Here is a 24,733-nt window from a genome sequence, read left to right as displayed (position 1 = left end):
AAGCTGTCGTCCGGCGTCTCTTTCGGCTTTTAGACAGCTGGTGGATGGACATTAAGCTCGACCCATGCGGCTGACTGCCGCGGGGGGGGGGGGGCAAGCGTTTACGGGAATCTGGTGGAGCTTCTTTTTTCTTAACCACCAGCTGTCTAAAAACCCGGAAAAGACAAAAAGTCTGACAGCGGAACACGGCCACGGCTGTCTGCTCAGGTCTGGAAACGCTGTCAGAAGGCTTCCCTGTGAGGTTAGGGTTAGAGTTTGGGGTAGGGTGTCGGACTGATGCCGCCGAGAAACACTGTCGTGGGTGTTGTCGGCAAATTGGCGGCATCAGCCTTGCATGTCTCAGTCCCATTCATTCGTTTTCCAGGCTGCACCTCCACACAAACACTCTGCCTTTGAAGGACAGTGGCTAATCAGGCAGTGTGTGAGGCAGCAGGAAGGCAGCTGCCTTCTGCTGTAGACACAAATTATACACTGGAGGGAAGTGTTTCGTCAAACTTTAGTTCTTCAGTTCAATTACCAGCAGGTGGTTCCAATCAGCGGACTTGATTAGTAAGAGGGGATGGTGGGGGTCCATGCAGCATGCACAACACACAAGCACAATTCTGATTCCAGACTTTTCATATTCATGAAGTTTAACTTTTTCATTTAGGTGCACCAGCACATAATTATGTTTGGTGCCACAAGCCTTTTAACATTTATGTAAATGAATATAAACAGGATTATACTGGTAGTTTGCAGACATTTTAACATACGGTATGTCAGAGACAACACCTGTTCTGTTTCTCCACTATATTGGAAAAATATGGTATTACTCCCAGATTAAAGGAGAATTCCATGCTAGAATGCTTTCTTACCTTTCTTTGTAGTTGTTACGTCCCCACCAAAGAGGTCCAGGTGTTTTTTTGTGCAAAAGCTCCTTATTGGCTATTTCCCCTACCATAAGCGCTCAATGAATTGCATTGAATTGAATGGGAATTGAATGGGGCTATGGGGTGTTGTGCTAATTTGCTTATTTCCATCGAAATAAGTAGTAAACTGTGCAGCTTTGGATATTATTTACATTATGAAGAGAGGATATATACCTTTTTGAGCGATGGAAATAAGAGAATTAGCACAACACCCCATAGCCCCATTCAATTCAATGCAATTAATTTAGGGCTTATGGTAGGGGAAATAGCCAATAAGGAGCTTTTGCACAAAATAACACCTGGACCTCTTTGGTGGGGACGTAACAACTACAAATAAAGGTAAGAAAGCCTTCTAGCATGGAATTCTCCTTTAAATAGGAGGTGACTTTTTAACATTACATGCAAAAGTGAGAAAAGGTATCTACATCCTACTCTGCTCCCCAAAACGATTCAATAAACAATAAAATGTTGATTGGGTTCCCAGGCCTTATATGCAGTGTTTTTCAAATGTATCCCAAGGCATACTGTACACCGAGGTAGCCTACTACAGGATAAGAAAAGGTTTAAACATGAAACATTGCTAAACTTTGTGTGAACCTGCTGTGCTACGGTGCTACACCAAATTACAGTAAATGTAAAAACTTGACTAGCACACTTTGATGTCAAAACTAGACTCTGAAATATCATGGCCCACATGCAGCTGCCTCACAGGACTCTTACAATCCATTTCTTATTTAACGACTTTGTAACAGGTTGGGTTATCATTGATTCATAGCATCATATTGTAGCTCCCGTGTTCTCTTTTTATGAACAAAATGTCCCAGAGGGGTGTGGGGTGGAGGATGACTGATTTAAGCAGGCCATACATGGCCTTAGTCAAACTGTAATTGGACTCCACAAACATCCAGGAAGAGCCAGTGTCCGGACAGAAGAGAACTCTCAAAGGCACGGCATTAAGCAGCTATGTAGCCGCTTGAAAATAAAGTGTGTTTTGTGCTTTCGTCAAGCCTGTCACAAGGGGGCACTTAGATTCGGAAATCAGGGAAGGGAGGTACTGAACCCCCCCCCCCCCCCCCCCCCCCAATGTGAACCTGTGGAGTGGCCCCAGGTGTAAACTTAAAGAGCAAGGGCAATGCAGAGGGCACGGTGTTGAAGTGTTTCTGCCACCTACAGTCACAGACACTCATATCTAGTGTTTACTGGCACCGCTTGACAGCTGCCACTCCGTATCCCTCGGAGGACAGATAAGAAGAAGCACACGTACACGACCAGCAGAGGAGAGACAGACAGGGAGAGAGAGGGATAGCACGGGGAAGGAAAGAGCGTTGTATAAAGCAGTGGCTCTCAAAACGTTTTCAAGTCAAGGACCGCCCCAACTTCACATGTATCTGGCCGTGGATGAACCCACATTTGAAAAGATTTTGTGCCAGGAACCACCCAGAAGAGAATATTTATGTTAAAAAAATGCAACATTATGCCAAATGTTACAAACCTTTTAGATTATGTTTCAAAACATTTTGTGCATGTTGGCTCACCCTATGGTCAATAGAGACCATCGTGTACTCTGGTAGAGTTCATGCTAGAGCTGATGAGGACAGAGTTTTGGGTCTGATACAGATTGTGGAGAGTCTTACACCAGTGTTTCCCAACCTGGGGTGCGCTGGGGCCCCCTTGTGCATGCAGCATGAGGCTTTAACTGTTTTGAGGGAGTCAACATGTTGCACGAAATCATGTATTTATCTTCCTGAATGATGTCATCCAAAAAAGTTATGGAATGGCCGATATACGAGTCTCTCGCACTGTGTAACATTTGTATGACAGCATAAACTTATTAAAGTAGGCCTACTACTTCTCCATGTTTCTTTTCTGTCTCACTTTTAGTAAGAATTAGAAAGGGCAGTGTGATTTAGATTAGTGTAAATGTATTCTGAAACATAACATGACAGACATTGTTCATGTCTGTCATGTTATGTTATGCAGCATATGAGAGGACCTCAATGGAAATACGTCCTAGACTGCGGTCATAATCATAGTGTCAAATAGTTTTCATGTCGTGTTATGACTTTTCAAATAAACCAAACTAAACTCTATATCCTCTTCCCTTTTCCACATTTTCCCTCTCCTGTCTGCTCTCTCTCTCTCTCTCTCTCTCTCTCTCTACCTGTCTCTGTCTCACCTCCACTACCACCTCCTCCTCCTCCTGCACCTCTACCTGTCTCTGTCTCACCTCCACCACCTCCTCCTCCTCCTCCTCCTCCTCCTCCTGCACCGCAGCGGCGTCCAGCTTCAGTTTCTGCCGCGCCTCCCTGGAGCACACGGTGTCGGTGGAGGAGCTGAGCTACCAGCTGCCGGGGCGTCGGGGCGGGGGCAGCAGCCTGACGTGGCACGACGGCCGCGGGCAGAAGACTCACACGCGCACCGTCAAACTGCTGCAGCAGCCGGGCACCGAGGGCATCCAGGTATGTGTTTATCACCCAATAAATAATACCCACCGCTGGCTGGGAAACACCTGTCCTATAGCTGGTTGATATGACTGTCTAAACGGACCAGTACGGCCCAATGAAATGAGGCTTTACAAATCTGTTTACATGTGAACGAAACGGGATTTCTTATTGGTTGAAAAATATTTTTTTCGGTGGGAATACCTACACCCCTATATGACACTCTCTGCATTAGGTCGTGACCAGACTGTCACGATGGGCAGGGGGTGGTAGGACCCAAATACAGGACAGCAAGGCAGGCATGGTTCAAAATCAAATTTGGGGGATTTATTTCAAAAACTGAGAAAACATCATAATCACAAACTAACACTGAACATGAAGTGACACACCAAACAATGACTGGACAAGGACTGACTGCGGGGAACAAGACTGATATACACAAGAGGGCTGATTAGTGATTACAACATGAGAAACACCTGGGGAAGACAACATAGAACCAAAACAACTAGAACATAACATAGAAATACAAGAGCTAGACAGGCAATGTCTGTGACTGTGACAGTTTCACTCCTCGGAGATTAGTAAAGGCTGGGAACGAGGCTACTTACTATACCTATGGTGGTGTACTGTAGATTTGTTAGTGTCTGAGGGAGTCTTAATTGTTTTTGCTTGTACTTGCTTGACCGGTCGCACCTCAGACCCATTTGTCTTAGGTTGTCCACGAAGACAATGTTTTTCCTGAGCGCAGCATATGGTTTGCAATGTTGACATTGGGAGTGTTGCGTTTTGGGAAAACCGCAGCGTGTCCTGCTTTATCTGCTTGGCTGAGAGCTAGAATATATTCAACTTGGTGTTTTCAGAACAAATGGTGGACACTAGTACTGCCCCTTAGACTGACTGTGTTAATACACCACCACCAGAGAGGAACTGGTTGTGTAACACTATTTAAAATACTGCTAATTGTGCTAAAACAGCACAATGTAATGCAGTGTTCAGATCATATGAGTGGTCTTCCTTTTTTAGGGTTTCTAGGCCGTGTCTTATATTCCAATGCCAGTCTGTAGTGCTATCCATAGATGGGCACCATAGAACATTTCAGACAAGCAAGTGCAATTTCAGTTCAAAGTTCAACATTTTAGGCTAAATGTACGATTATCCCTGCTGATATATATCCACTTCACGAGCATTAAACTATTCCTTAGTCCACAAAGAGATGGAACATCTCTCGCTGTGTGTGAAAGAGATGGAACATCTCTTTGTGACTTAGAACAGACACAGACACCCTTCCCCCTCAATTATACTGTATCATACACATTATTATGATTCATATTTTACGTTTATTTTAAGTTTATCCAGTCACCTTATATGGCCAGTCACAATCTGACTGACTATAGTTTATATGCTCTATATCTTTGTGAATAAGAAATAACTTCTAAGGAGGACACCATGCCCTCTAACTATATGCTCGATGTTGCTGTGCTCACTTTGTACTTCTGTAAGGCCTTGACTGGCAACTCTGCACGGTTGCCATTCATTGCATCATTAAGGCGTGACTTACTGACTTATGATTACGCCGTTCAGTGGGGAAATGAAGTAATAATGTCTGGAGGCTGCGTGCCTTTAAGTGTCGCCATCAATTTACATTTTGCTCTTGTCATGCGAAAAAGGAAAAGGTGCAAAATGAACATGAGGTTACTGAATAAGCACTTGTATAATAAGCCTGACGAAATGGCACTGGAATTGTTCACTCTATAATGGCCCCAAGGCGGCCCCCCTCTCAATTTGAGCCCTGGTTCAATGTAATGCCTGATACTGAAAACCTGAGTCTATTTGAGTGTACTGTGTGTATATATATGTGTGTATACCCAATGGTGTATAGTTCAGAAAACGTTCCAGAACATCGGCATTCTTGGGTGTTCAAATTGTGAACTGGTGAAGTAATGTCCCATCACCAAAGAGTCTGGGGGTTTGAATACGCTGTGGTGCATCCGGCTTTGTCGGAGCACATATACACATACTCCTATGGTCTAGGGGGGCTGGGCACCTGTCAACAGGGAGGAGTAGAACGAAGGCTTATTATGTCCTCCCGGTGGGGGCTCCTCACTGGCAGCCAGTGAGCCGATAGGATACAACAGCATGCGTGACAACACACAGAAATGTGTTTCAGTCAGGACAACTCAAGAATGGATGTAATATATATATTTATTGAATATATAAGATGAGCAATACAGTATATTTATTATGGTTTGGCGATGTATTGGATCTGCTTTTTAGGTACTCGGATCAAGCGCATCAGTCCCGACCATAGGGACTCTGAATCCCACCGTACCTAAACAGTAGATCCAAAACGACAGGTGGTAGCTGGGGTGGAGGTGGGTGAGCAGCAGCACGCTGATACAGCAGCAGCAAGGAAGGAAGCAGGAGGAGGAATGCAAACCTCCAGTTAAAGTAGCCGGTATGAAGATGGAGTGAGCGTGTGATTGGTTGAGTGAATCATGTGAATGAGAGCGTGATGCTGAGGCGGCAGTTAATTAACGGCCGGCAGCGACTGCACTGAGGTTCCCTGACTGAACTTGCTCTGCGCATGTCAACGACAGGCACAAATGCTCATGTGGCGAAGAATTAATTGGCATAACGACTAAATTGGGAAGACGAAAGTGGTTAAAAAAAATCCAGAACATCTGCATTCTTCTGGGAATAACATTCATAATACAGACTAATAGAAGCAACGGGACGTAGAAGTTAATTGGAGGCTGATAAGTGGGTGAGGAATGCAGAGCAGCTTGCTTTATGACACGTGCAGACTGTCACCATCAGCCATATGAATGACAGCGAGTGGTGGAGCGGAGCAGAGTCCTGAGAACGTAATTTTACTGCCACACACTGGCTCTCACGCAATATGGAACTCCATACAACCGAGACAAAAACAAACGGACAAAAGTCTATTTTGAGACTTTTCATCAGCGCCACAACCTAACCACTTAAACCTCACTGAAACAGAGGCTGGCTCCCACTGTGCCCCGCAGTGTGCCCACCAGCACCGCAGAGGCTGGGGGTTCAAATCCACCGCAGTGCGTCCGGCTACGTCGAGCATAATACGAACACAATTGGCCCCGGGCGGGGAGGGTGATAACGTATGTGTCACTTCATGTCCACCTACGGGTTGGGGTGGCACCTGTCAGCAGGGAATGTCGGACGGAAGGAGTCGGACGAAGAGGCTCTTCGTCCTCCCGGTGGGGGCTCCTCACTGTGAGTCAGTAGGATACAACAGCAGCATAATGACTACATTGAGGAGAAAAGGGTATAAAGAGACTGGCTATAGCGAGGCTATGGCCTTTTTGGCAAAGATAATTGTTGTGTTGAGTGAAAACATCAGGAGCTGAAGTTCAGGGGGTTTAAGTGACTAAAGGCTGCTCTCGTGCAATATGGAACCGCATCTGTGCAGCTTTACAAAGACAAAAACAAACGGCCAAGGCTCTATTTTGAGACGTCCCCGCAGCGCGCAACCTATAAGGCAGCTTATGACGTAACACTGCTCTGGCTCCTCACATCAAGGGGATATAAATGTAGGCAGCGGTGGACAGTAACTATAAGCATACTTAGACAGTAACTAAGCATACTTAAAGGGGACTGAAACCCCCTTTATTGTTTTCCAATGCAGGTTCAAAACGAGTGCGGGGTACAAAACATGGCATTCTGTATAAGGCTGAGCTTATATAGTGCACCGTAATGAAAGCAACACAAATGCAGCTAATCAAATGGTGTTGGCAAATATTGGCAGGCAAACCTGCCGATAGATCGATCCCGGCAGCCTAGATAGGATGGATGGATAAATCTTAAGGCCCCGAACGTGTTAAGTCTTTCTATTTTCAAACTTCTTTGAATCTGTATTCATATTATAGATTCAAAGAAGTTCCAGTATCTATATACATCTATACCTGCATATAAACCTCATGACTCCATTTTTGAGGTTTTTGATTTTATTCCATAAATCAGTGCTTTTGATGCACCCTTTACGTCTGTGTGTTGTTTCGAAAATATTGAACCAATTGAACCAAAGTTGTAAAAAACGCATTGGACAACCATTGGACCCTCAAACTGTCTGCTAAAACCGCTAACTCCACCACCTCCATCTCCTTCTCATGCAAGTAATTGACAATATCTAAAGTCACAACACCAACTTTGACGGGGCAGTATTGCATCGTTTTAAAAATATAAGATTTTATTGATTTACTTAAAACGTATTCTTTTTCATTTCCTGAAAAATGAACATTTTGGAGTTATGAGGTTTCTTCCGGACAGCAGATATATTATTTATGTTTCCATCTTAGCCCATAGCACTTGCCCCAGCCTCGATTTAGGTGTATGCAAAGGCTCAACTTATGTAATTTAGATAGCATTTTATGTAGACATACTGTAGTAGCACATAGTGTATACTCATACACGGATGTTAGCTTCCTTATGATTCTGAGTACCTTTTCACGTACATTTGATCCTGTACGTACAGTATATTTTGATGCCAAGTACTTTTTACTTAGATTTGAATAGACGACTTCTACATGGGGGTATTTCACTTCTGAGAACTTCTTCCACCATCATGCACTGTAACTGCTGACGTCAAGGGGTGGTCTTGGGAGCGTATAAGCGGAGGACCTGGCGGAGGTCGTTTTGTTCTCGTTTCTCTCACTAACGTGTTAACTGTAGGGACAGTAGAGAGAGAGATGTACAAATATGCTTCTCGGATGTTCAATAATTCATGAGAGACGGAGGGCCCCCTCAGCTATATATGACTGTGAAAGACTTAATAAAGAAAGCCATGTTTCCGTGTGAATAAATAAATACACACCGGGATTATATAATTAAAGCGCGTCCATAGCATGAGGAACGTAATGTCTTGTGATTTCCTCATGTGGCATTAAGCAACGTGCTACCGCTTTATGTATTATTCAAAGGCTCAGTGTGTGCGTGCGTGTGTGTGCGTGTGCACGTGTGTGTGTGTGTGTGTGTGCGTGTGCGTGTGCGCCCAGTATCAGCTCTCTGTGGGGTTATGATTAGACTCCATTAGGATGGTTATATACACACATCACCTCTAATGAGGGAAGCAGCTACAGTAAGTGAAACCAACAGAGTCCACTGTTGCCATGTGCATTGTACAGTATGCTTATTATAAGCAACTTGTTTGGTTTTTATTCCTGTAAAGTTGCTTGTAAATATTGGTAGTTGCCGATTTTCTTTTCTCTTTTGGGGGGGCTATGTTCTTAAAGTGTAGTTGCTTAGGCCTAAATGTTGTTTCCAGTGGTTCTCAAACAACTTCATGCCATAGATCTGCCGTTTATTTTGGAAATCGCAGATCTACAAGCTCACAATGCATCTCATCGCAAAGCGTTGTGAGTTTGCAGATCGTCCATTTTCAAATACCGTTGCATGGTTTAAAGTGTCTCATGTGGCCTAATTGGGCTTGTTTGCGTAGACGTGGTCGCTTATTTTTATCTCGTAAACTCTGGCAACACTGACTTCCCATAGAAGGCACAGCCTGGGGAACCTTCCACTGCAATTAAACAAGGCTGAAATCACACGCGTTATTAACACGCACGCACGCACACACACACACACACACACACACACACACACACACACACACGTGCACACACGCACACACACACACACACACACACACACACATACCCTCACACACTGTACATATGGCCTTCAGGCTTTTTTTTCCTATGTCTTGTAGAGAGGTGCTGTTGTTAACACGCAAAATAAGCTACAGTATCGCAAATATCACAACACATCTGGACTGGAGTTATGTAAGCTCTGTAGTTTCAATGCTCGGGGTCACAGCAGCCATATTGCTTTTAACACCGCAGCGTTTACAGTTGTTACACTCTCGCAGTTAACAGACCTGTAAGTAACGGGTCCATTTGGTACCGCCGATGGTTGCCGACTCACCGGACCCGACATTGAGAACCAGTCGTCTAAAGAACTATAGGTATGAATCTTTCATGAACGTGCACTGATGGACAGTCAGAGGAGACAGGCAGAGATGTTATACAGTAAGACGTCAGTGTTCATTTAAGTCTGAGAATGTAAAAAAAAAAATGATACTCAGTGTTTCACTCTGCACGGATGTCATGAAAGTACAAAGCCTCCCCCCAAAAAAAAGTCTATATAAGCTCAGAATGCATCACATCTTGTGAGCTTGTAGATGTTTTAATATTTTTTATTTAATTTCAAGTATTTTTCAAGCGCGTCTTTCAAGCGCATCTGCTACTTTTGATGCTTTTGTGTGACGAATGATAAAGCCGGAAGTTGAAAAAACACAAAAAGCTAGAATATGGAGATTTGAGGTTTCTGCCCAACGATATATAAATGTTGTACAGTTAGAGGATGATGGGTCATATAGTGTAGTAGGCACCACTCGCTGTGCCCTCTCTCAGCTGGCTGCAGTAATTGTCCAGATGGGGAGAGCAGGGCGGGGTGGCAGGGGTGTGGGCCGGGGTGGCAGGGGTGGCGGGGATGGCGAGGGTGGCGGGGTGTTGTCAACGTGCTCTGTGTTTCACTCTGTTGTTGTGAGAGTGATCATATCGCTGTTCACGTAGTGGGAATGGGAGAGAGATGCATTTTGGGAAGAAACAGTGGCTACTGTGCTTTTACCAAACCTAATTTGCGTGCGTGCGTGCGTGTTTTTGTGTTTTTTGTGTGTGTGTTTTATGTGCGAGTGTGCATGAGCCTGTGTGTGTCTTGCTCCCTCCTGGCTCCCAAACAGTGTAATAAGCTCCCCATTGAACAGAGCTGCAGACTCACTCCACTGCAGTCTGAAGACTGGACTCTTCAGACACCACCTCACCCTCTATAGCACTCAGCCCTTATGTGTCACCTTTGTTCCATAGAGAGTAGCTTACGATGCAGATATGTTTTGGACACTTGTTCTAATGTTTTTAGAGATGATTTGACAGATGCTTTGGTGTTTATACAGTATCTGGTATGCTATACTGTCTACTTCATTCTCCCTGCACTCATGTGACTTTACTCTGCTGTTTGCTGACTAGAGAGGTCCATGCATTATGGAATCATAATGCCTATGATTTTTTCAATCTCGCACCCAAATGCCTACATTGTGAATTCAATTGGATGAGACGTGGTACTGGCTCATGTGCATGGGCAAAAGTACCTTTAGGACCTGTGAACAGAACATTCGTCACACTGCATTACGAAAACTAGCTTCCAAAACGAATTATGCTTTCGATGTTATAGTAGCAGTTACATGTACGTAAGCAACTTGGGTATAAAGCTTGTTTTGGAACAAATAGCAAGATTTTGCTGTCAGACATGAGATTTATTGAGCGAATGCAGAGTCCAATACGTCAAGCTGTTGCCTCCTGGTCTGCTGTGTACGGAGGGCGACTAATCTCCCTTTCAGGCCTTGGAGAGGACAAACTCCATTGATGTGTTCCATTGTTTGCTCCTCTCCACAAGCACACAGTGGGCTTGGGCTATTGCCTCATTTGTGAAGGCTGGCCAGGCCAGGGGCCGTGTCCAGTCCTGAATCCATTGAGGACTGCAGATTGAGTGTCATGACTGTATAGCCCTGGTTTAAATAGCCAAGCTGAATATGCAGGCGACGGTCGGTCAGTGTGTTGCACTTCCTCATTACAGGATGGATAGTCACTGCCCTGCTCTGCTCTGCTCTGCTGACACAAACACACAGGCCTTAGAGATATACTGTTGGGTCGGACACAACCTCCTCCACACGTAGACAACTGTGAGCCTGATAGAGCCCAGTGTTTTAATTAGACCCAAAGGCTCTCATTAACAACTGCCACTTGTGTTACGGGCCGGCATGGCTCTGCATTTGAGGCCAGTGCGTGCGTGTGTGTGTGTGTGTGGCATATCTTCTATTCTGTTTTTAGCCAACATGTAAATGGAAGTTGTTAAAATGATTGTGATGCTCTCTCTATATTAACTACTTTCGCTGGGGACCCCCTTGAACCACCCAGAGGTCCCAGGACCCCCACTTTGAGAACCATATGTCATATAGCTGACCGACGCCACGCTCTGGACATATTGGAGCCTGAGTGACACCGTTTCCCCCAGAGCCACACAATTTCCTAGTTGTTACTGTCGATGATTTCACGTAATTGATACAGCATTCGCAGTATATTTCAGGGGTGGGCGTTGGGGGAAAACAACTTTTTAATAAGCTGCAAAACCAGCTCTCGGGTTTGCCTGTTTATTAAGCCTAGAGCAGCAGGATTTTCCCCCAGTCAGTTTTCCCCAAGGGCCAAATTATGTCAAGTATATATCGAGGCGGGGGCCGTATCATTCGTGTCCTGTCCCCTGATGAGGGAGCTCGTTTATCAGAGCGATAAGATACTGTCGGCAACTCAGTGGGGAGATTTAGAGAATCAATGATGTTACGCTGATCGCACGGATTATACGCACCGTGTAATGAGCATCTCTCTTGCTGCGGAGACATGTAATGTTGACATGACAATGCCAGCGGATAAGCAAAAAAAAAAAAAAAGCTAGTGTATTGGAATTCACAGACTTTGATGAAGAGACTGTTGTTTGACGCGCCCGCGACTGATCCGAAGTTAATTAATAACCGTCGGTGACGGTGTCGGGCAGAAATCCCCTATCTACATATTCTAACTATTTGCGTTTTTTCTTTTAATTAACGCCCAATTGTCATAGTACAGTGTCGCACAAAGCATCAAAAGTAGCATATGCGCAAGCTTGAAGCGCGCCCCACGAAGCGCCACGTTTATTTAAAAAAAAAAAACTTTATTTATAGGATTTTCAATTTTGGTAGACAAACAACCTCACATATACCCCCCCCCCCCCCCCCCTCCCCGGTTCCATCACAAAAGAAGACAACAACAACAACAAAAGCAACGATAATAAAACCATAAACCAAAAATAATAAAGATGTTTTGAGCTTGCGGATCTGCTACTTTTTTTTTTTTTTAAGATATTCTTTGGGCTTTTTCTGCCTTTATTGATAGGATGAAAGTATAGTCTGACAGGAAACGGGGTATAGAGAGACGGTTGGGGAAGACACACGGCTAGGGCCGTCGGGATGGGGAGTGGAGCCCGCGGCACGCCGTCAGGCTGGCTCGGCAGCCTAGGTGTCCAGATGGTTGAGCTAACCGTCCTTTTTTTAAATGTTTTATTTTATTTTATATGTTTTATAGAGGGACAGACAGGAAATGGGGAGAGAGACATGCAGTAAAGGGGCCGTCGGGATCGGGAGTCGAACCCGCGGCACACTGCCAGACTGCAGGGTTATATACCAGCCACGGTCCAGGACGGACTACTTTTTATGCGTTTTGAATTTTAAATCCTGAAAAGTAACGGTTTTTGGACACATGAGGTTTCCACCCGATAGAGATTAAATAGGAAACATATTATGACACAAATCAGCCCGCCCCGCTAAATTATACTGGATATAAGATATATTATCCTGTATCCACTGTGGATGTAGGAGAGAACTTAATTGATCCCACAAGGAAAATGCTGCAGGATCCGCTGACATAACCATGTTTTCCGGAGATCTCTGATGTACGCACAGGCCGCATTACATTACTTTATATGTAAATATTACCAGTAACAGTTTTAGATCCATGTTATTAAAAAATATTACGTGCCATCTCAGCCAATCAGGATACAGGAATATACATCTACGATGCTTGAGAGCAGCTGAAAACATTATTTTTATTAATGAGGAGAGAAAGAGAGATGGTGGAATTCATGGAAAGCGGGTACATTATGCAGTAAAATCCTTAATGATTTATCCACTTATAACTCCAGTTTACACATGTAGCCACATTTGTAGACTCTGTGTTTAAAACCCATTTTGGGGCGGGAACCCCTTTTGGTGTTAGCATTATGTTATGCTTTAGCTATTGAAAAATAGCAGATCTACAAGCTCATAGCGCGCCACCGAGTGGCGCGCTACGAGCTTGTAGGTCTGCTATTTTTGAAAAATCAAAGAACGACTGACATAGAAACATCAGCTTTTTCAGAAAACTGTCAGGATGTATAGAAGACATTTTTAGAATCTGATCTCAGGATTAAGGAGCACTTTTGGACCACCATTTTCAGTATTATCTTCATATACTAAATGCTCATTATCAGACTCACTCTCAGAGGAGGGCTGTGGACAGTTCAGACACCACCTGGTACGTGTACTCAAATAGTTAGTGTAGTATGTATGTTTTGTAATAATGATTCAGATCTTCAAAACTTAAGTAACTATAGTAACTACATTTTTTAAATAATTGTAGTTGAGTCAAAGTACAATATTTGCCTCTGAGTGACATGTAATGGAGTAGAAGTATTGAAATGTGGAAATACTCCAGTAAAGTATTACAAAATTGTACTTAAGTAGAGTACTTGAGTAGATGTAGTTACTTTTCACCACTGCCTACCAATGACATGTCAGCAAGCAGGTTTGGCCATTTCAAACAAGATTTCAATTACCAACCTTTTCACTATAGTTTGGGTCCCGGTCAAAACTCTTTTGGGTTTCTACTTGAAACGTTTGAGGAATCACTGGACTAGAGTAATACTTGTCATCTTATAATGAGCTTTATTAAGCTTTATTTGAAGATGAGGTTGAAAAATGAGCAAAGTGCTTCTTTAAATGAACACTTAAGGATGTTACATTGAACTTACTTACTGGCCTACAGGCAATGTGCACACTTAAGCCTCTCCAATTGATCCAGAATGCCGCAGCTCACTTGATCTTCAAGCAGCCAAAATTCTCACATGTCGGGTGCCCCCTTTCTCCTCTCCCTCCTCTGGCTCCCGGGGCCCGCACAGCACAGAGTAAGCAAATCTCTGATCTTATGGCCTTCAAAGCAACCAAAGGTATGGCTCCCCCATATCTCGCAAGTCTGATCAGTCCCTGCAAATCTTATTTTAATGATGTTTGTATGAGACAAGAAACACTTTCCTGGGTTGTTTTTTTTAATTATATGACCATATAATGATTTGCTGCACTCAAAACACAATTAAAACAAGATCTGGTTGCAAAATGAAATGTCCCAATAAGAGCCGCAGGTGTGTTTCTTCTTCTTCTTCCCATTGAGAGCCACCAGATCACAAGATGTTTACACACACACACACACACACACACACACACACACACACACACACACACACACACACACACACACACACACACACACACACACACACACACACACACACACACACACACACACACACACAATACAATTCAATTCAATTCAAAGGGCTTTATTGGCATGAGAAAACATACGTTTACATTGCCAAAGCAGAAAGAACAATACAACAATACAGCAATACAATCAAAACAGAAATTATGTACTTTGAAGGTCAGAATCTTCAATAGATCAACTTCTGTGTACCAAGATCACTCGATGCAGGTATAGTGCAGGAATATACACAATGCACAATACAATACACACACACACACACACACACACACACACACACACACACGATGATGCAGCAGGCAGTGTCAGGCACAAAAGCTGAAGATTCCTGAGCTACTGTGAGAGGAGAAGAATGCAGGCAGAGATGAAAGGTGTGACGATGAGGGGAGAGAGAGAGAGAGAGAGAGGTGTGAAGGAGATATTATGAAGGATTGTGTGCTCACATGGAGGGGTGTTATGAAGGATCGTGTGTCCAGATGAAGGGGGGTTATGAAGGATTTGGTGCCAGGTGCCCCGTCAGGGTCTCTCGGGGCCGAGAGGGAGATGGATTAACGACCTGATGGAATAATGACTCGCACGGGAGAGAGTGAAAGCAGGAGAGACAGAGAGAGTGAAAACGAGACGGACGGACGGACAGACAGACAGACAGACAGACAGACAGACAGACAGACAGACAGACAGACAGACAGACAGACAGACAGACAGACAGACAGACAGACAGACAGACAGACAGACAGACAGACAGACATGCCAGTCTCATGGCTCAGAGTAGAGGAGGCGTGGACATGCAATTTAGTGGCTTTCTTTATGAATATTTGTCATAGTAAACAAGCTTGTTTGTCTGTACCAACAATTATGTAATAATAATAAATAGCACCTTTCATGACATGAAATGCAACTCAAAGTGCTCTACAGAGCAATGGAGAAAGAAAAGCAAGGCATGAACATTAAAATAATAGCAGTAATTAGATACAGTGAGGACATGAATAACAAGGAATTTAAAAGATCAATACTAAGAGTGAGAAGTAGGTCTTGAGCTGTGCTTTAAAAATGTCTACAGAGGCTGCCTGTCGAAGGTATACAGTGGGAGTTTCTTCCATGCCGTCGGCCCGTAGAAGCAGAAAGCAGCTTCACGGAGTTTTTTTGTTGCCATTTCTTTATGCACAGCGAGCAGGCCAGCAGTGGAAGACCTGAGGGTATGTTTGGGACATATTTAGGCAGGCATAATAGGTAGGAAGGTGCGAGACCATTGAGAGCTTTAAAGAATTTTACAATCAATCCTAAAAACAACCGGATAGCCAATGCAGTAAAGCAGAAGTAATATGAGTGAGTGACCCAGAGAGATGTAGTTATGGATGACAGAGAGAACAGTGCCAGACACTGTTACATTACTATTTAATTAGCCTCATCTACATACACATTCATGATGCAGGCGTGCATACTGTATACATACAGTACATGCATTAACACTCAGTACATTCGTGCACTTAAAACAGCTGCACGTCACATTCACATGCGACGGATGCAGACACGTAATTCTATTTCTAAAGTACTCAAGTATTTTTTTTTTTGCACATACTCACTATAATAATATGCAGAAGAATATATTGTACTTTTCTAGTCCACTAAAGTTACTTGACAGCTTTAGGAATAGTCACTACCTGTAGTTACTTTGCAGATTTAGATGAATACAAATCATACATTAACTGATACATGATGACGTGTTATTATACTGTAGGTTAAGCTACCCAGCAGCTCATGAAGTAATTAACCCATTCTGACCTGAGATCAGATTCATACGAGGTTTCCACTGGACACACACTGGTCTGATGAACCCATTCTGACCCGAGATCAGATTCTAAAAAATGTCAGTCGCTCTTCGATTTTTCAAAAATAGCAGACCTACAAGCTCGTAGCGCGCCACTCGGTGGCGCGCTATGAGCTTGTAGATCTGCTATTTTTCAATAGCTAAAGCATAACATGATGCTAACACCAAAACGGGTTCCCGGTCAGAATGGGTTAAAATCCCCCCCCCCCCCCCCTACCAGCTGTAAAGGGAAGAAGACATCAATGCATTACTAATTACAATCCAGTAATTAAAGCTGCAAGCAGCGATGACCGGGGCCCTCGCGCGTCTGTCTGTGCATGCTGTACAGCTAAATAAATCAAATCAAACCAAGCCAAAGAACTGAGAGCAGAGCTAAGTAACTCTAATGAAGGACAAGGATGTTCAACCGAGTCCAGTGAGGCGACTCATAACGCTACGACAAACTGTTTAAAACTAAAAAGTTATGGTGTATGATGGAAACTGTGACATATATATATAGACCAATCAGAATAGGGGGTGGGGATAATTGACCCCAATCATGGACAAGGACTTTCAATCGAATCAAGTGACGTGACTCAAAAAGTCTAGTATGACAAACCGTTGAAATGTTATAGGACAAACTATCAAAATATCGACCAATCAGAACACGGGGTTAGGGCTAACTTACTGTATAGCCACTTGTGATGTGTGTGCAAAGTTTCCCCACCTTTTTCGAGGACGTTTAGCGGCCTCAAAAACGCGATTCATTTGTGGGGAATAATAAACAAAGAAAAGTCTTTGCGATTTCAATAGGGCTCGCACTATAATGTGCAACTGTGCAATGCTCGGGCCCTAATAATGGTTATGAAATATAGCCCTTTCTGCATAATGAGCACAATTTACTCAAAAAGTTAAGAGGTTTCCGCCCGACAACAACGATAATGCAATGTTTTGCTAATAGGCTGAGCGTCTTCTTTGATCAGCGGGGCCAGCTATAGCGGGGCAGAGGCTGAGCTCTTATCGGTCACAGGGGTCGAGGTTTATGGAGTCCTCGCTAGCTACGCTTTCCTCCCCCCGACGACTCTGCATCAGCTAATCCCTGATTCAGCTCCACATGGGGTACGAGTGCAGGTGCGTGCTGCACAAAGCCAAGTGTGCACGCTCTCACTTTATAAACACATTAAAATAAACAAAAAAAACACACACGCTCACACACTCGCACACACAAACAAGGACGAGAAGTTACTTCGAGTTCAAGGTTGTGTTTTAGGAGAGCTATAGTGTAAGTATAGTATAGTGGAGGATGAGTTGAGTACAAAATGTCTTCTTTGTTAAATTATAGGCTACTTATTTCTGCCAAAAAGGTATAGTAGCTATAGCTACTCTTCCATACACCCCCATGCAGTGAGTAAATACAGTTTACTTATACGCTACGAAAATGTTACATAATATACACCAAGACATTTAACACATAAACAATATTGTCTCCGTCGGGGTGGAAACGTAACTATTACCGTGATGCTTTTGTGTGACTGTTTCAGATTTGTCCAGATTTGTCCAAATCCTGTAGAATTAGCAGATCTACAAGCTTGCAACGCATCACATTGTCATGTCACGAGCTTGTAGATCATTTCTTTTTTTAATATCAGCGCTTTTCTGACAGCTGACTAATAGTAAAGATTTAAGGTGGTTAGGATTAGGGTAAAAATGGTTAAACAGATTTGCCACTTTAACTCATTTTGCTGGGGGTCACCACCAGGGCCCATGCACTTTGACAGCCACTGAACTATAGGCAAGGCAGGCAAGGCACTTTTCAACAACAAGGCAATGAGTTCACTGTGCTTTAGACAGAGCATCAAGCAAAGGATACACAATGCTATAATGATGGAGGACGCTTAAAGGTAGATTAAGTGATTTCACTTAATTCAAATATCACTTATTTTTTTGTTTTGTTGTGATAATCCTCTCTACTATAGAGTGTGCTGACCATATAAATAGTTCCTCCCTGTCCCCAGTTAACCCCTTGGGGGTCAAAAAACCTTAGGTTTCGTTATTGACTCTCTATCCTGATTGTACGAAGGCTTAGGTCCCACAGCCAAAAACGAAACCTAAGGTTTTTTGAGTGAAATCACTAAAATAAATAAATAACAGAACAATTTCAGTGCAGAAGTAGAAAAGAGAGAAAAAGAAAGGTAAACTCAATCAATGGCGTTGGCAAACAGAAAAGTCTTTAGTTGTGTTTTTAAAAGAAATACGAGTGGCAGCAGAACCTGCAGTTCTCTGGGAGTTCACTCTCCTACTAGTCCTATAATAACGTGTCCACGTTGATCTCTGCACATCATTTATTTGTTGTGAGTACAGGCAATTTGCTTTGTTTACGACAACATCTATTCCTTAAAGAAAGCCATTACATTGCTTGGCTCCAACAGACACGACAGGGCAGCTAGTGCAGTGCACACCTTGCAGGCTTTTATTCTGAGCTATTTGGAGCTCAGACAGACATTTCTGTTTTGGCTGCAATCCGACCATACTGCTGTGAGCAGTAATCAAGGTGGGATAAAAAACTAGTGCCTGTGGCGTTATTAGCACTCTAGAGGCTGGGGTTTAATGAGAAATGCATGACATCCATCTGCTCTTTTTCTTAAAGACAAAGACAGGCCCGGGAAATCATTGTCAATGCTGGAAATTTTAATAATACAAGGGAAAAAACACGTTATGCTATGTTATAATTCGGCATTCGCATGAGCAAAATAATGTTATCTACATTTCGGAAATCGGTCTATGAAAAGCTTAGTCCCTCCCGATTCAGGCTGTGATGTCAGGAGTGGAAGGACCTCCGTGGTAAACTGTATATATGATATATCGTTAGGGTCTAATATTAAATTAAATGTACAGTATACACAGGTGATCTGTATACCTTTAATTCATACGGATGATCCGTATACATTTAATGTAATTGTTTATAGTAGAGGGGATTCCATAGTATTGCAAATCTAGTTGGTTTGGAATGCTATATGCATCATGATAATGTACATTTATGTACAACTGCTTCTGCCTCATGGTGGAGCTGTTGCCCCCGCGACCCGACTACGGATAAGCGGCTGAAGATGGATGGATGGATGTTTCTGCTTCATTCTGCTATACCCCGTACAGCCTTATCAGAACGTCTCATTTTTAGGTCATTTCCATGTAACTTGAATAATCTCTGCTGTCAGGCAGAAACCAGCCAACTCCAAAATGTATATATATATTATTATTTTTTTGAGTGGTGCGGCCACTCCATTGCCCAGAAATGTGTGTCCCTGGCTGTGTCCCTGGCTGTGTCCGGCGTCCGAGCACGGAAACAGTGGGCAGTGGACAAGTCTTCTAGCATGCCGAAATAAATGACTCCCAGAGTCATTTATTTCGGCATGCTAGAAGACTTGTCCAGGTCCAGTTATAAACTGCAGACATTGCAGCTGCTCTTTTATGTTGGTTTTGAAGAAGGGTAGGGAATCTGTGACTATACCGTACAGATTATGGTTGTGGATATTTTTTATTCTTCCCCAAATCCTCTGCCAGCATGAGAGTATATAAACAAAGTCAACAGTCTATTTCGATTAGTAATGAAAAGTGCCACAGCCACTTGGAAACCTGGCATGTCTAAAACAATTACTTTTCCAGGAGAGGGGGGGGGGGGAAACTCTGTTCCAATCCCAATTCCAATATAGATATTATTTAGTCAGACAATGTTTTTGCTCTTGCTAAATAGACCTGCTCATTTTCTTCTTTGCTTGCTGAATCCATAATGGTCTGATTAAAACAGCTTCAGACTTCCTTCCGCTCAATGTCCCTGCAATTACTATGCATCAGCCTTCAGTGTGTCAACAGCACACTTGTTGTTACCCACTTCCTCTATATTCCCCACTTCCTCCTCACTCCATACATAACATCTGTCTCTCTGCTCCCCTGTGTTGTCTTCTTCCATCTCTCCATCTCTCTGTCTGTCCCATCTCTCCATCCGTCTGTCTGTCCCCCCTTCTCTCCGTCTCTCTGTCTGTCCATCTCTCCATCCGTCTGTCTGTCCCCCCTTCTCTCCGTCTCTCTGTCTGTCCATCTCTCCATCCGTCTGTCTGTCCCCCCTTCTCTCCATCTCTCTGTCTGTCCATCTCTCCATCCGTCTGTCTGTCCCCCCTTCTCCCCATCTCTCTGTCTGTCCCATCTCTCCATCCGTCTGTCTGTCCCCCCTTCTCTCCATCTCTCTGTCTGTCCATCTCTCCATCCGTCTGTCTGTCCCCCCTTCTCTCCGTCTCTCTGTCTGTCCATCTCTCCATCCGTCTGTCTGTCCCCCCTTCTCTCCATCTCTCTGTCTGTCCATCTCTCCATCCGTCTGTCTGTCCCCCCTTCTCCCCATCTCTCTGTCTGTCCCATCTCTCCATCCGTCTGTCTGTCCCCCCTTCTCTCCATCTCTCTGTCTGTCCATCTCTCCATCCGTCTGTCTGTCCCCCCTTCTCCCCATCTCTCTGTCTGTCCCATCTCTCCATCCGTCTGTCTGTCCCCCCTTCTCCCCATCTCTCTGTCTGTCCATCTCTCCATCCGTCTGTCTGTCCCCCCTTCTCCCCATCTCTCTGTCTGTCCCATCTCTCCATCCGTCTGTCTGTCCCCCCTTCTCCCCATCTCTCTGTCTGTCCATCTCTCCATCCGTCTGTCTGTCCCCCCTTCTCTCCATCCGTCTGTCTGTCCCCCCCTTCCTCCCTGTATACTGCAGCATGCGTCCATCCGTCTGTCTGTCTGTCCCCCCTTTCTCCCTGTATACTGCGGCATGCGACACAGTGATTCTTATACCAGTTGGCTGTCCGTCTGTCTGTCCCCCCTTCCTCCCTGTATAGTGTAGCATGTCCGTCCGTCTGTCTGTCCCCCCTTTCTCCCATGTATAGTGTAGCATGTGACACAGTGATTCTTATACCAGTTCGGTGCCGTGCGGTCATCGTGGCTGCGGGGGCCAGAGGAATGAACGGTGAGGCGGGGGAGGAACGCACGTCCAACTGCTATAAGAATCACTGAGTCATGCATATAGTATTGAATGAGGGAGCGCCTCCTATAGTATAGCATTGGTTCTCAAATGTTATAATTGCTATAATTACCTAAAATAATTACCTAAAAGTACCATATTTTGGGGGTATACTTTTGTGTCCCTGACCCGGCATGGGCTCACAGAGAGCTTGAAAGTGTTTTGATTTGAGTCCCTATAGCACCAAACATGTTCAGAATGATGGGGGTCAACGGCCAGATACAGTACAGTACGGTATATGTCAATTTGGGGGTCCTATAGATAAAAGGTTTGAGAATCCGTGATTTATATAGGACAGAAAGTAGGTCTTGTGTGCGGGGGTGGGGGTTGGGACAGGAGTGTGCACGGTCGGGGGACAGAGCTGGCCAGCAGAGATAGAGCCTGATGGATGGTTAGAGAACATGGAGAGGGGGGGAGGGGGGGAGGAAGGTAGAGAGACCATGCAGGGACGGAGAGAGAATTGGACAGGGGACTCAGCCGTCTTTTCCATTTCCTGTCTTGTCTGGGCGCTCCATGATGAAGGCCATTACTCACGCAGAGATGTGAGCCAGAGTCAAATTAACCATGTAGCCCCCCCCCCCCCCCCCCAACATGCCATCTTGTTCTTTGGCACTTTGTCTGTCTGTCTGTCTGTCTGTCTGTCTCTGGGGCTATACGTTTCAGATTGGCAGCCCGCCCCAAACCCATTATTTTTTGTCTACTATATCCATATTTGGAATCAGACTGAAACAGAACAAAAGAAACCAACGTTGGAAATTGATTTTTTTTTGCCAATCATCAGATTTTGAACCCCAATTCCTAAGTGGTTTGTGGAATATGATTAAAATTAAAGTCTGACTCTCAGTCACAGGGGACACTTGGGATAGTGAAGATTGAATTATGATTTACAGTGTACTTTGTGTCTAGCAGCAGTGTCACTTGCTGAAAACAACTGATATACGCATAATGCCACATTGTGACCTCGTAGTAATATATATATATATATATATATTATCGTAATATAAGTTCAGTCTCAGTGTTGATTGTTTCAGTTCACCTGTAGTCCTTATAGTCTATATTTATGCCTCAGTTCATCGCCGCGAATAACGTGGTCAGTTTCCTCGTGTATTTCCTAGTTATTCCAAGTCCGTTGAGTATTCGGTTCCATGTGATTTCCCCAGTGTGCGTTATTGCGTTTTGAGAGTAAAAACCCCCTTGAATATTATAGCTGCTCTGCCTGTGTGCCTGGTCGTTCGTTCTGCATTTGAGTCCTGCTGCAACTCCTTGTCCACATTTTGTGACAGTTCTCATCAGTGGAAATATAACTGTGTGTGGACAGTCTGGACAGTCACGTCCTAAAGATCAGATCTGTGTAACAAAAGCCAGGTCTTAACTTCTCTGCTTCTCTGTGAAGGTACTTGAGTTCTCCGTTTCCTTCCCTCCCTCCTGACTCCCTCCTGACATGACTCCCACTTGTCACCGTCTACCTCCCCGGCATGCTGTCATATAATAATAATTGCTCCCAAATGTATTTGCTTCATGTCAGCATTGAAGAACTGTACAAAAAACATGACGGAGAGTCAAAAACAAAACACTATAGCTCGGTCAGAGCCAAGTACAGTATACTGTACTGTAGTTTGAGTTATTTGTACTTCACTGGAGTATTTCAAAAACTTTGACCTACTACGTACTCCACTATACATCTCAGAGGCAAATATTGTACTTGTACAGTTTCCACTAGAATTACTAGTCACTTTGTAGATTTTAGATTATTACAAAACGTACATTAACCACTTTTGGTACTTTAACCCATTTACAAATAGCATTTTCTTGAACCCATTTAAAAATAGCAGATCTACAAGCTCGTAGCTTGTAGGTCTGCTATTTTTGAAAAATCGTAAAAAATGTAGCACAAATCTTTGAATAGGTATATATATATATTTTTTTTCTTCCGACTTCAGGCCTAAATGGGTACAAAGTATACATTTTGATGCCAATACTATACTTGTACTTGAATTCTGTACTTTTATACTTACAAAGTAAAACACGTGAGTACTTTTTTCCGCCACTGGTCAGAGCAACTGTTTCAGTGCAGATAGAGACAACAGCCATGGCAGGCTCAAACCGGGGAACTGAATAACTTTTTCCTTCATTGTGTTTTTCGCTCATAATGCACGATCAATCATGCAGGAGAGAGAGAGACAGAGAGAGAGACAGAGAGAGAGAGCGCCGGTACATTTGGGGTTATTGAAAATAGTGCCTCTGCTAGCTATAGCTTTATTGAGTATAGGGAGAGAAAATGTGTGTGCGTAATTAGCAGGTCTACGTCGTGCACACGCCGGCATGTGTGTGTGTGTGTGTGTGTGTGTGTGTGTGTGTGCTGTGCAGTGTGTGTGTGTGTGTGTGTGCACGCCAGAGCGAGGAGATGAAGTTGTGTTCAATTAAGAGTCGTGAAGCAGAACCGCCTCCCTCAGCTATAGTGGACTGGTCAACAGTATATAGGGAGGGATGCTGACTTCATTTTTAGTCTCTTGAAGGGCGGAGGTATTATTATGCCAGCTATATATATATATATATATATATATTACTAGATTATGTTCTCAATGCATTGCGCATAAAGTGAAGTATTTAAAACCTTTATTGTTTTAATCATGAAAATCAAATAATCCCATCTCAAAATATTAGAATATTTTACACGATCACAAAAATAAAATTGTTTTAATCGAGAAATGTCGACCATCTGAACAGTATATTAATATATGCAGTATAGAGACCTGCGGATGGAGTTTTTTTTTTGTCACCCGCAACCACAAATTCAATGGAAATTGAAAATATGAGGGCACAACTCATAACCCAACTCACCCGTTATCCAACCACATTAATTATATCATCCTATAAAAAATTAACCGCGCCATCCGCCAACTGCGGTTACCTGTGGTAAAAAAAAACACAGCTAAATCCGCCATCCGCAGGTCTCTAATATGCAGTCAATACTTGGTCTGGGCTACTTTTGAACAAATTATTTCATCATGGAGGTGATCAGCCTTTGTCACTTTTGAGGTGTTATGGAAGCCCAGGTTTGCTTTGATGAACAGCCGTAAATTAATTTCTATTGTTGAGTCTTATGTGTCGCAACTTCCTCTTGACAATACAACCTAGATTCTCTGTCGTCTCGTCTGCTATTTATACATTTTTTGTTGGAAAATGTAATAATTATGACAGGCCTATAGCCCTGGCTACACAATATGTAAATATGTCGAACATGGAGACCGACGAGAGGAAAGAGAACATTGGACATTAACCCATTCTGACCTGAGATCAGATTCATACGAATGTTTCCACTG

The 24,733-nt window shown here is 43.6% G+C and overlaps 1 protein-coding gene across 1 annotated transcript in view; it reads left to right on the top strand.

Annotated features, from left to right (window-relative positions):
- Positions 1–24,733, top strand: part of LOC308315146 (sterile alpha motif domain-containing protein 10-like) — a gene marked incomplete at its 5' end in the record, with an annotated part of 102,063 nt that overhangs the window by 52,124 nt on the left and 25,206 nt on the right. Inside the window, one exon of the mRNA XM_080762985.1 lies at positions 3,183–3,367. Within this exon, the coding sequence (XP_080619111.1) occupies positions 3,183–3,367 (185 nt within the window). The remainder of the gene's footprint in view (positions 1–3,182; positions 3,368–24,733) is intronic.

Source organism: Protomyctophum bolini, assembly GCF_963924005.1.
Source record: "Protomyctophum bolini genome assembly, chromosome: 5".
NCBI lineage: Eukaryota > Metazoa > Chordata > Actinopteri > Myctophiformes > Myctophidae > Protomyctophum > Protomyctophum bolini.
This window is presented reverse-complemented; position numbering and strand designations above follow the sequence as displayed.